We start from the raw sequence: 13,322 nt of genomic DNA, 5'->3' as shown, positions 1-13,322 counted from the left end.
CATTTTTTCGTTTGTGCGAGGATTTAGAGAAGGAACTGCAGTGCGGTCTTCCTCTGTGAAACAGCTTTGGAAAAAGGTGTTTAGTATTTCAGCTTTACGCGTGTCATCCTCTGTTTCAATGCCATCATCATCCCGGAGTGTCTGGATATGCTGTTTCGAGCCACTTACTGATTTAACGTAAGACCAGAACTTCCTAGGATTTTCTGTCAAGTCTGTACATAGAATTTTACTTTCGAATTCACTGAACGCTTCTCGCATAGCCCTCCTTATGCTAACTTTGACATCGCTTAGCTTCTGTTTGTCTGAGAGGTTTTGGCTGCGTTTAAACTTGGAGTGAAGCTCTCTTTGCTTTCGCAGTAGTTTCCTAACTTTGTTGTTGTACCACGGTGGGTTTTTCCCGTCCCTCACAGTTTTACTCGGCACATACCTGTCTAAAACGCATTTTACGATTGCCTTGAACTTTTTCCATAAACACTCAACATTGTCAGTGTCGGAACAGAAATTTTCGTTTTGATCTGTTAGGTGGTCTGAAATCTGCCTTCTATTACTCTTGCTAAACAGATAAACCTTCCTCCCTTTTTTTATATTCCTATTAACTTCGATATTCAGGGATGCTGCAACGGCCTTATGATCACTGATTCCCTGTTCTGCACATACAGAGTCGAAAAGTTCGGGTCTTTTTGTTATCAGTAGGTCCAAGATGTTATCTCCACGAGTCGGTTCTCTGTTTAATTGCTCGAGGTAATTTTTGGATAGTGCACTCAGTATAATGTCACTCGATGCTCTGTCCCTACCACCCGTCCTAAACATCTGAGTGTCCCAGTCTATATCTGGTAAATTGAAATCTCCACCTAAGACTATAACATGCTGAGGAAATTTATGCGAAATGTATTCCAAATTTTCTCTCAGTTGTTCTGCCACTAACGCTGCTGAGTCGGGAGGTCGGTAAAAGGAGCCAATTATTAACCCAGCTCGGTTGTTGAGTGTAACCTCCACCCATAATAATTCACAGGAACTATCCACTTCTACTTCACTACAGGATAAACTACTACTAACAGCGACGAACACTCCACCACCAGTTGCATGCAATCTATCCTTCCTAAACACCGTCTGTACCTCTGTAAAAATTTCGGCAGAATTTATCTCTGGCTTAAGCCAGCTCTCTGTACCTATAACGATTTCAGCTTCGGTGCTTTCTATCAGCGCTTGAAGTTCCGGTACTTTACCAACGCAGCTTCGACAGTTTACATTTACAATACCGATTGCTGCTTGGTCCCCGCATGTCCTGACTTTGCTCCGCACCCTTTGAGGCTGTTGCCCTTTCTGTACTTGCCCGAGGCCATCTAACCTAAAAAACCGCCCAGTCCACGCCACACAACCCCTGCTACCCGTGTAGCCGCTTGCTGCGTGTAGTGGACTCCTGACCTATCCAGCGGAACCCGAAACCCCACCACCCTATGGCGCAAGTCGAGGAATCTGCAGCCCACATGGTCGCAGAACCGTCTCAGCCTCTGATTCAGACCCTCCACTCGGCTCTGTACCAAAGGTCCGCAGTCAGTCCTGTCGACGATGCTGCAGATGGTGAGCTCTGCTTTCATCCCGCTAGCGAGACTGGCAGTCTTCACCAAATCAGATAGCCGTCGGAAGCCAGAGAGGATTTCCTCCGATCCATAGCGACACACATCATTGGTGCCAACATGAGCGACCACCTGCAGATGGCATCCGGAAGGACCCTTTCCACATCTGGAATGACTCCCCCCGGTATGCACACGGAGTGCACATTGGTTTTCTTCCCCTCTCTTGCTGCCATTTCCCTAAGGGGCCCCATTACGCGCCTGACGTTGGAGCTCCCACCCTCTGCGACCGCCCGGATCTTGCAGACTGAGGGGCAACCTCTGGAACAGGACAAGCAGCCATGTCAGGCCGAGGATCAGTATCAGCCTGAGACAGAACCTGAAACCGGTTCGTCAGACAAACTGGAGAGGCCTTCCGTTCAGCCCTCCGGAATGTCTTTCGCCCCCTGCCACACCTTGAGACTACCTTCCACTCTACCACAGGTGAGGGATCAGCCTCAATGCGGGCAGTATCCCGGGCAACCACAGTCTTAGTCCGATCGGGGGATGCGTGGGACGAGCTGGCCGTCCCCGACAAACCCCCATCCGGACCCCCACAGTGATGCCCATTGGCAACAGCCTCAAGCTGTGTGACCGAAGCCAACACTGCCTGAAGCTGGGAGCGAAGGGATGCCAACTCAGCCTGCATCCGAACACAGCAGTTGCAGTCCCTATCCATGCTAAAAACTGTTTTGCAAAGAACGTCTGAACTAATCTATAGAGAGCGCAAACAAATCGACAAAATTTAAACGGTTATTAAAATACAAGATTGCCTAGTAAATGCAGTAATGCTGCTACTAGCACACTGCTGACACACTGCTCGGCAGCGGAAGGAGACTACGCCATTTTACACTATTCAGGTACTAAAACGCGATGCTACAACTCGCAAATACTATAATATGCCCGAAATTTATGTATCAAACAATGCAAGTACCAAAAACACTCAAAGAAATTAAGAATTAAACTATGTAAGAAATGAGTGAGCTAGGAGTATACGACTTGCTGCTGCAGCTGCTTATCCAACGGCGGCAGGGATCGATTATTTGTGACACCTATTACCCAACATTGCCTACCAATAGGGAGTAATGCTCCAGTTTATAAGAAGCCATGGTGCATACTGAAGCATTGACACACGTGATGTCTGCAGCTCGTGGTCGTGCGGTAGCGTTCTCGCTTCCCGCGTCCGGGTTCCCGGGTTCGATTCCCGGCGGGGTCAGGGATTTTCTCTGCCTCGTGATGACTGGGTGTTGTGTGATGTCCTTAGGTTAGTTAGGTTTAAGTAGTTCTAAGTTCTAGGGGACTGATGACCATAGATGTTAAGTCCCATAGTGCTCAGAGCCATTTGAACCATTTGAACACCTGTGATGAAAGTGTTTATCAACCAACAACTGGCAGAAAGTATTATAAAACCTATGATAGTTTGATATCGCTTTTGCTTGACAGCTGACATTTGAACACAGAAACTACCACTGATGCCTATCTGATACCAAATATCATAGTGCTGCTTGACAATTTTCGGCAGGTGCAGTAATTTTCTAAATGGACATGCATAGTGGGTACCACCAGATGGAGGCAGTACGAGAAGAGTGACTTGAAACAGCTTTTTCAGTCCCTTGGAGCTATTTTCAATATTGCTCGAAGCCATTCTGGCTTAAAAATGTGCCAGCCACATTCAAAGACAGTTAGATGGAGTTTTGCTTGGCCTAAAAGCTAGGAAGTGTATGGTATATGTCAATGATTTTACAGTTGTTTCAGAAGATAAGGATGTACAATATGAAACAGTTGGAGGAAGTATTTGATGGTCTTAGAGCAGAACGTCTTGTGCAGACTCAAGTCAAATACTTCACTATGTCATAAGTGAGGAGGGTGTAAAAACCAATCTCTGTTAAGTATCAGCAGTTTCTGAGCTTGCAACTCCACGAACTACAAAACAGTTGCATTCTTTTCTGGGTCGTTGCAATTATTCCAAAAAAATGTATCAAAGACTCTGTGCAAATTCCTTAGCTGTTAAATAATTTGCTACGGAAAGCGATTAAATCTAAGTGGTCAATGTAGCGTGAGTATGCTTTCAGGCTTTAAAGAAAGCATTACTCACAGACCCAGTACCGGTATTTCCAGATTTTGACATGAAATTTATCTTTTCTTGCGACACTAGAAGTATTAATCCCAGTTGTGTTCCGAGTCAGGATACTGACAGAAAGAGCATCCAGTGCATGCTTCCTGACAGTTAGAGCAGAACATAATTACTCTACCACTGACAAGGAAATGTTAGAAGTGATGTAAGGCATAACTTACTTTAGATGTTATCTAAATTCAAAGTAGTAATGGATCATGCTTCCTAAAGTGGCTACTGGGTTTGATGGACCTCTCTATCTTAAACAGGTGGGCCCTTAAGTTGAGCGAGTTTGATTACATAGTTGTTCACAAACCTGGGAGGAAACATACAAATATAGATACTTTGACCCACAAGGTTGCACTACTGCAAACGCTTGGGAAAATTTGAGTGAGTGGAGAGAGAATGGGCAGCTGATATGGATTGTCAGTTGTCAGGAATTTAGGTCATAGCTGCAGTTCACAATACATGAAGGTTTACTCTGCAGATCTATGAATTCTGTTGTCGCTAAGGAAAAAGGTGTTACAACAGGCACATGACCAAGTTTTGTCAGCTCACGGATGCCAAACAGCGACTAATACAAGATTACCAAAAAGGTTTTGGTGGAATACAAGGAAATGTGATCAATATGCATGGAATTGCAAACCATGCGCAAAGTGGGTGTATCTAAGCCGTAAAAACATTCCTCGTCAATGGTTGTCTGAGGCATCCAAACCCTTGGAAATGATAAGACTTGATATTTTGGTCCATTCAACAGAACTCCAGCTGGTAATAAATACATACTGACAATCATTGACAATATTTTCAAGGTTTATATCTATGATTGTTACCGTATTTACTCGAATGTAAGCCGCACTTGAATCTAAGCCGCACCTGAAAAATGGGACTCGAAATCAAGGGAAAAAAAAAAATTCCCGAATCTAAGCCGCACCTGAAATTTGAGACTCAAAATTCAAGGGGAGAGAAAAGTTTTAGGCCCCTCCTCCAAATCGAAACAAAGTTGGTCCACTGTAATATGACACACAATTTAGGTCAAATGAATAACGATACAGCTACAGTAGTTTGGTTTGAGTCATTAAGCTTTACCAGGTAGCCATTGCTATGCGTCAGGCACTCCGCCCGTATTTATACGGGTACCCTTCCTTTTTCACGTGCTTTGTCCAGTTTGAATTGATTGCTTATTTTTCTTTGATCTGATAAGTGCCGTTCTCTTTGTTATAGGTGTTTACGTCACTCTAAGCTGAAAATGTATTACTGTACTGTGTTGTGCATTGTTTGTCGCAATCTGATAATGAGTGTTAACAACATGTCGCCGCTCGCGGCATCGTTTGCTTTTGTGCACGCTACCGCCGATTACAATTTTTTTTAAAAAGAGAGAGAGAGAGAGAGAGAGAGAGAGAGAGAGAGAGAGGAATCATCTCATTAAAGAAACAATGGCAAGAGACTGCTATTTTTTTGTTACTTACACCGCTGCTTTCTTTGATAATGATCAACAAGAACCAAATAATAGACTGCGTATGATAGAAGATGTTCTGAACGAGAATTTAGTGAAAATTTTTCTCCATTTGAAAATCTTTGCAGACGCCTCTTTGGTACATTACATTCAGCACAGAAATTAAGAGTCATCTTAGATTTAAAAATCTAGTCAACTGCTGTGCTTCATTTCTGACTGTATCACTATTAGGCATAAGAATAATATGAATATAAACATGACATGATATGTATATTCTTCTGCGTTTGCTGTTGTCTCACTCTTAGTTTTGTAGTTTATTAGGCAGACAGGATTTAAATGAGATAGCAGCAAACATGAAAGAATACATGGCAAAATGTTTATATTCGTATTATTCTTATGGTGAAGAGGATACTGCATGTGATTCACAATTCATAAAAGTTTCTATTGGCAACCATCTCTTCTCACAGGTAGGAAAAAATTCAGAATGTAGAGTTGGCCATATTGACAAACATCCCAAACAGTCTTGCCAGTCGGATTTTCATAGTACACTGAAAAGCTGCTACATTCGAAGATGAACAATATGGAATTTGTATTTACTTCATTGGATAATGTATGAAAATGCAGTGGTCGAAACTCGGGGCGGAGAAAAAAGGTCGTCTTCCACCCCCCCCCCCCCCCCTTTTTTTTAAATTTATTTATTGCCGCAGAGGTTTTTGCACCAGTATTTATCTTTGTGCCAGCAAAGCATGCCTGTGTAGCGCTACATATATTCGACGGCAGAAGTTAGTTGTGGCAGCACCTACCAACATTTTTCAAACTTCCGCTTACTTTGCACTCTATTCTAAGCCACAGGCGGTTTTTTGGATTACAAAAACCAGAAAAAAAGTGTGGTTTAGATTTGAGTAAATACGGTAGTCGCCTGTCTGATGACTTCAACTAAGACTGCAGGCTGCTGGCTGCGGTTGGAATTCATTGCTCCATGCGGCTGCTACAGAGAGGTCACAGCTGTGATGTGGACCTACTGAGCCATCCTCTGATGAAGGGCCAAACCTACAGACTACAAGCTGCCATCTTCTGTTTGTTAGGATGGCACAGAGTGCCCCTCCCAGGCAGTATGTGTATTGCCTTCCTGGCTGCACGGTATGTGGGCTGAGGGAAACCTGGCCATCCAACTTCATTACAACTGTCACGGACAAGAGGCTTTGAGTACAAGTCTAAGCATGCAACCATCTTTGAGAACACTGAGGCCCATCCTATCGACAGAAGCATGCCTGCGGGCCACATTGCTGATTCCCACTACCACACCCCCGTGCTGCCTCACTGTCACGCAATGTGCCTGATCTGCAGTAACGTACATGAGCTGCCAGAGTGCTGTATCTGGCATTCCTTGCAGACACCTAATCAAGCAACCTGGCCCATTTCCTGTGCGCCGGGAAGACAATATTCATATTCACTGCAGCAGTCACATCAGTAAAATGTTTTTACAGATACCGCTGTTTCACTGACACAACCCTGATGCCCCCTGACCTGAGGGGGGACCATTACAGTATGTGTCTCTCTTTAACACCCCTAACTACAGATATCAGTACTTCCTTGTGAAAGCAGAACCTAGATTTTTCGCAATATGGTATAAATATTTTAACATTGTCTTCTGCTGTATTGTTTAAAGTAGTGCTAAATTTGATCATATTAAGGTCTGTTGAAACCAGAGGGTCGGGTGGGATGGGGGTGGGGATCGGCAATGAGGAGGTTTCGGGCAGTAGTACTGTGACTGAACCAAGCCTTCCTGATTATAAACTTATGTTTTGGGGGCAGACACCACCTACCTGGGGATGATCGAGGCCACAATTGACAGCCATGATCTGTGGAAGGGCTGTTATCTTTCGTGAGCGGACCGACTGGCGATAGCGGCCACAGTGCTCACACCAAGCTGGAGTTGTCTGCTCAGGAAACATACTTCTCATCAGTACATCACAGAAAGTGTATTCAGCCTGGTTATCTGTAACAGTGGTGGGGTGAAGTAATTTATCACAGAACGGACATGAAAAATCAGATAGTAGCATATCAGATGGTAAATAAGACCTGATGAATTATGAGGGTAGATGAGATTTGTCAGGAGAACTATGGATTCTTTTGACACTTCACTATTGCATGTCATACAAATATGAGTGTTCATCTGACGTGTTCCAAAGAGCAAGCTGATTTCAGTTTCTTCTGGCTGCATATCTTCAGTTGTGCACTGCTTTGACGAAGCCTGTGTGCCACCTGAAAGTGAAATGAACAGTAATCAAGTAAACAGCTTTATCATCCCCATTTACTTTTACATATTTTGTTCAATTATTAGATACTGTGTAATAAAAGAATAATAATACCCAAAAAAAAGTTTTTCTATAAAAATATATTTTGTTGTACAAATAACAATGGTTGTGTGATTTAGTAATACACAGTAGGAGTTCCAATCATTGCCTATAATAGCTGATGATAAATGAAAGATTGGTCTGTATCCATCTCTGTTCACACTGAAAGCAAAAGCTCTTGACTAGCAGCCTGCTATCATGATAAATGAAGGATTAATTATGTCTATCTCTGTTCACAATGAAAGCCACAATTCTTGATTAGCAGCCTGCCATCGGATCTTTTGCTATCACTTAAAACTATGAGTAGGATGCCTGAAGACTATTTAATTTCTCTTAAACACATTTCTAAAATTTCTCTTAAACACATTTCTAAATACATTGAAATGAGAGTCAAAATTTATTATCCACACAAGTTGTTATAGTACATAAATAATATGTATTTGTGACCACAGAACACAAGGGGTTTAAGTGACATTTTCTAAAACTTCCAGTTTTATTGAAATTATGGTATTTAAAATAGTAATTTTTTGAGTGGTAAAGAGATCTAACTGGATTTCTTGACAGGTGCTGCCACCTATTGGAGTGCCCCTTCACCAACTAACAGATGTAGTTCATTTCTTAAGAGCGCAAGGGGTCTATGTGTCACTTGGCTCCCTTTCGTTCTAACTTGTTTTGTTTCGCTGGTCACATGTTACAACTTGATTCTGACTTCAAGCAGCCCATAGACATTTAGGCCTAGTTTTTTCCATGCCATTTAAAGGTTTCTCAATAAATTCAATGTTTCAGTTTCCACATAAGAAATAATAACTTTTCAGTACTGTAAGTCAGTGCCTGTTCCTTCTAGAGAAGGCACCAACATTGATGACAACCTTTCTGACTCAGATAAAGTAGCTATATGATTACACTGAAAACTATCGACAGTAAAATTACCTTAGCATTTTAAATTAAAATAATTAGTAATTAAACCCATAAAATAACACTGAAATCATTGCAAAATGAGATTAAGTGATGTAAACTTTTGTTTACTAAGCTCGATATTGCATTGTGCTTTGTATATCCACCATATGCTTTTAGAGATCATTCTGATGTCGACAAGGACTACTATCCTGGCAAAGACAGTGTTACAAGCAGCAAAGAATTGTCATGTAATTTGATTTATTTTATCTATCCGTTATAGAGTAAAGTTCTCATTTGCTTCTATTCGAAGATCTTCGAAATGACATACTCCTTGCCTCATGGGTCCTACTTATTTTATTGGTTTTATACTAAAAGTTGTAAATTTATACATAGCTTCTGGAAGGACCCCAATCAATCACTGTGGCACAATCAAATAAACTCTTGTAAGTGACCACGACAGGACTGGGTATTATGTTACTGTTACTAGAAAAACTTTTTGAACCCTTTTTAGTATTATCCATTTAAAACTATATTTTTATCCAGAAAATGGTGAAGAAGAAGGTCGAGCACTAGCACACCCACCTGACAATGCCATTCCTCCAGAGACTCAATGAGGGAAAAAAACAAGTAAGAAGAGTTCACACTTGGAAACAAGTACAAAGAAAGAAGCTAAGATACTCAAGTCAGTCATATGTTGACAAAAAACAAAGTACACAGTAAAAAAGACATGCAACCGTATGACCACAACTGCCGGTATAAATGTACTGATAACATCCCTTCACAACAAAGACAAAGCATTTTCAATTCATATTGAAAACTTGGAAGTTGAGAATTGCAAACAGCATTTTTAAATGGAACAACTGTGTTAGCACCGGTAAAATGGAGTAAAGAAACAGGTGAAAACAAAAAAGGTGTTTCATGTATACTTAAGCTAGGTGGATACAGAGTATGCAAAACATTTTTTCTCAAATCCTAGACAAATCAAATAAAAGAGTGACACATAAAATTGTAAAAAAAAAAAAAAAAAAAAAAAAAAAATAGGGGTAGGAAGGAACCAGCACATAAAATTTCTTACCATAGGATCGAAATAATCAAGGAACATATCACAAACTCCCCTCATTATCAAAGCCATTATAGTCATGAAAAATTTCCAAATGTGAGATATCTTAACCTCGACTTAAATTTATCTAAAATGTACAATTTTTACACAAAGTGGAGTAAAGAAGAAAAAAAACATCAAGCCTGAAAAAGAAAGTGTTTGCAGAAAAATTTTCAACCCTGAATTCAAACTAAGTTTTCACAGGCCCGGAAGTGACACCTGTGTAACGTGTGACAGGCTGCAAGTTGCAATAGAGAATGGTACCGATGAAGAAAAAAAATCTGCAGAAGCAGAAAAAGAATTACATCTGCAAAAGGCAGAACTGCTAAGGATATAAAAAACAAATACAATGAAGCAGATGATAACAATACAACTTGTACCTGTTTCAACCTTCAAATGATGATGCCAACTCCAAAAGAAATTCAAATGCTTACTACATGCAGCAGCTATGGACGTATAACCTGGACATTTGCAATCTTAAAACCCAAATGGGGCATATGTACTTTTGGCATGAGGGGAAAGCTGGCAGAGGATGCCAAGAGATAGCTTCCTGCCTCCCAATGTGAAACACTTACTAGTGTTTTTAGTGATAACTTTGGAGGGCAGAACAAAAGCAATTTGACTGCCAAATTTGGGCTTTACATTGTGAGAAACACCCAAATTGAAACAGTGACACACCATTTTTTGGTATCAGGCCATTCATATAATGAATACGACCAAGATTTTGGGCTCATAGAAATCAAAAAGAAAAAAATCCTGAAACATGTATGTCACAAAAGACTGGATGGACTTGGTTGCATCGTCAACCCTTAAGAGTATTTTAAAACTTATGGAAGATAAGGGTTTCATTAATATCCTGCAATTCAACATGTTCTTTCCAAAAGTAGTAAAGGAAATTCGAGGAAAGTAGTTCTTCATTTCAAAAAGTCAAGTCCAACCACTCTGTTTTACAAAAACACATCAGGAAGTATTGAGACATTCAAAGTGTTTCCAATGATTCCACCCAGATCAGGTCGCCTTCCTGCAACAGCTTCCAGTTCTTCAGCTGGCGGATATGAAACCTAACCTGAAGAAGAAAAAATATGACAATCTTATGGGACTTCTCCAATTTGTCCCGCCATTCTATATCGGGCTGCCCAATAACTTGACAAGGGAAGCAACGACACCAGTTGTTGAAGGAGGAGAAGAATCAGAGCCCAACAATGCTTATGATACAGACATTGATGATTAGATTGTCTTATACATAAGAACTTTTCAGTGTACCCTAAACCTTACATTAAAGTATGTTTTCGTAATTTTTTTTATAATAATAAAATAACTTCATTAAGCTTCTGCAGTCATTTTCCTTTCCATTTCTTTAGAAGGAAAGGAATCTTAGAGATATCTCCTTAAAGGAAGTGCAAACATTGTTTCTTACAAAATATTAAAAAAAAACACAATATCAAGAAAATCAAGAAAGGTTTCAAGTGATACTGAATGTCTAAGAATTGAATAATAGCCTAAAATATAAAAATGTAGTTAACCTTTTTATTCCACATAAAAATAATTTTTCCAACTTTAACTCTGATTTACTCAAAACTGTTAAAATTGCACTTAGACTTCTTGTGTTCTAGGGTCCACATTTATAAATGTCCCATACAAACAGAAATAATATCACATAACACAATCACAGCACATGCAATAGGCAATGCTGCTTCTCAAACATTAGGGCCACATTCACAGTGAATAAAATGAGTTAGCACCATCATCTTACGACTACACAGTATTTTACTTTTAAATGAAGAGCCACTAGATGCAAAAAACATGTTAATTTTGTCAACTCTCAGCAGATGTTCTTATCTAAGTACCAGAAAGTTTTAAGGTACTGAATTAGCACTGCCAAATTAACAGGACACAGATGAATATCTTTCAATCCCTGTTTGCTCTCTCTTTACTAAATGTGGACACAATGTCACAATATGTTGTGAGGAGGACTGCGGGGTATATATATATGAGGCCTCGACTGACATCTCTGCCCAAACCCTTTGTCTTTAAATATGTCTGCTTGTGTCTGTATATGTGTGGATGGATATGTGCGTGTGTGCGAGTGTATACCTGTCCTTTTTTCCCCCTAAGGTAAGTCTTTCCGCTCCCGGGATTGGAATGACTCCTTACCCTCTCCCTTAAAACCCACATCCTTTCGTCTTTCCCTCTCCTTCCCCTCTTTCCTGATGAGGCAACAGTTTGTTGCGAAAGCTTGAATTTTGTGTGTGTGTTTGTGTGTCTATCGACCTGCCGGCGCTTTCGTTCGGTAAGTCACATCATGTTTGTTTTTAGATATATTTTTCCCACGTGGAATGTTTCTCTCTCTCTCTCTCTCTCTCTCTCTCTCTCTCTCTCTCTCTCTCTCTCTCTCTCTCTATATATATATATATATATATATATATATATATATATATATATATATCTCAGAGGGAAACATTCCACGTGGAAAAAATATATCTAAAAAGAAAGATGATGAGACTTACCAAACAAAAGCGCTGGCAGGTCGATAGACACACAAACAAACACAAATATACACACAAAATTCAAGCTTTCGCAACAAACTGTTGCCTCATCAGGAAAGAGGGAAGGAGAGGGAAAGACGAAAGGATGTGGGTTTTAAGGGAGAGGGTAAGGAGTCATTCCAATCCCGGGAGCGGAAAGACTTACCTTAGGGGGAAAAAAGGACAGGTATACACTCGCACACACACACAGATCCATCCACACATACAGACACAATCAGACATATTTAAAGACAAAGAGTTTGGGCAGAGATGTCAGTCGAGGTGGAAGAGTAGAGGCAAAGAAGTTGTTGAGAGACAGGTGAGGTATGAGTGGCGGCAACTTGAAATTAGCGGAGATTGAGGCCTGGCGGATAACGAGAAGAGAGGATATACTGAAGGGCAAGTTCCCATCTCCGGAGTTCGGATAGGTTGGTGCGAACTCCGGAGATGGGAACTTGCCCTTCAGTATATCCTCTCTTCTCGTTATCCGCCAGGCCTCAATCTCCGCTAATTTCAAGTTGCCGCCACTCATACCTCACCTGTCTCTCAACAACTTCTTTGCCTCTACTCTTCCACCTCGACTGACATCTCTGCCCAAACTCTTTGTCTTTAAATATGTCTGCTTGTGTCTGTATGTGTGGATGGATCTGTGTGTGTGTGCGAGTGTATACCTGTCCTTTTTTCCCCCTAAGGTAAGTCTTTCCGCTCCCGGGATTGGAATGACTCCTTACCCTCTCCCTTAAAACCCACATCCTTTCGTCTTTCCCTCTCCTTCCCTCTTTCCTGATGAGGCAACAGTTTGTTGCGAAAGCTTGAATTTTGTGTGTATGTTTGTGTTCGTTTGTGTGTCTGTCGACCTGCCAGCACTTTCATTTGGTAAGTCACATCATCTTTGTTTTAGATATATTTTTCCTACGTGGAATATATATATATATATATTTGGGTGGGGGGTGGGGAGGTGAGGAGGCAGGGGAGATCCAGATGGCATTAGGTTGTGAAGCAGATATCAAAGTCAAGTATGTTCTGCTCAGCAATATATTCTGGCAGTGGGTGGTCAATTTTTGGTTTTGGCCACAGTGTACCAGTGGTCATTCATTAAGTGGTCAGTTAGGTTATAGTTATGCCCACATAAAAGGCTATAATAAAGTTATAGCAGAATCAGTAAATTACATGACTGTTTTCATACGAAGCCCTGCCTCTGATAGCATAAGATATTCCTGTGATGGGACTAAAGCAAAATGTTCTGCATGGAACAAGTCTCACCC

The 13,322-nt window shown here is 40.9% G+C and overlaps 1 protein-coding gene across 1 annotated transcript in view; it reads right to left on the bottom strand.

Moving 5' to 3' along the window:
* LOC126253286 (PAN2-PAN3 deadenylation complex catalytic subunit PAN2) overlaps window positions 1-13,322 on the bottom strand; it is a 318,390-nt gene that overhangs the window by 160,122 nt on the left and 144,946 nt on the right. The window contains exons 12-13 of the mRNA XM_049954511.1: window positions 7,262-7,444; window positions 7,006-7,178 (exon numbers count right to left, since the gene is read on the bottom strand). Of these exons, the coding sequence (XP_049810468.1) occupies window positions 7,006-7,178; window positions 7,262-7,444 (356 nt within the window). The remainder of the gene's footprint in view (window positions 1-7,005; window positions 7,179-7,261; window positions 7,445-13,322) is intronic.

Source organism: Schistocerca nitens, chromosome 4, assembly GCF_023898315.1.
Source record: "Schistocerca nitens isolate TAMUIC-IGC-003100 chromosome 4, iqSchNite1.1, whole genome shotgun sequence".
In the NCBI taxonomy this organism is placed as follows: domain Eukaryota; kingdom Metazoa; phylum Arthropoda; class Insecta; order Orthoptera; family Acrididae; genus Schistocerca; species Schistocerca nitens.
Note: the sequence above shows the minus strand (reverse complement) of the source record. Positions and strands in the feature narration are given on the sequence as shown.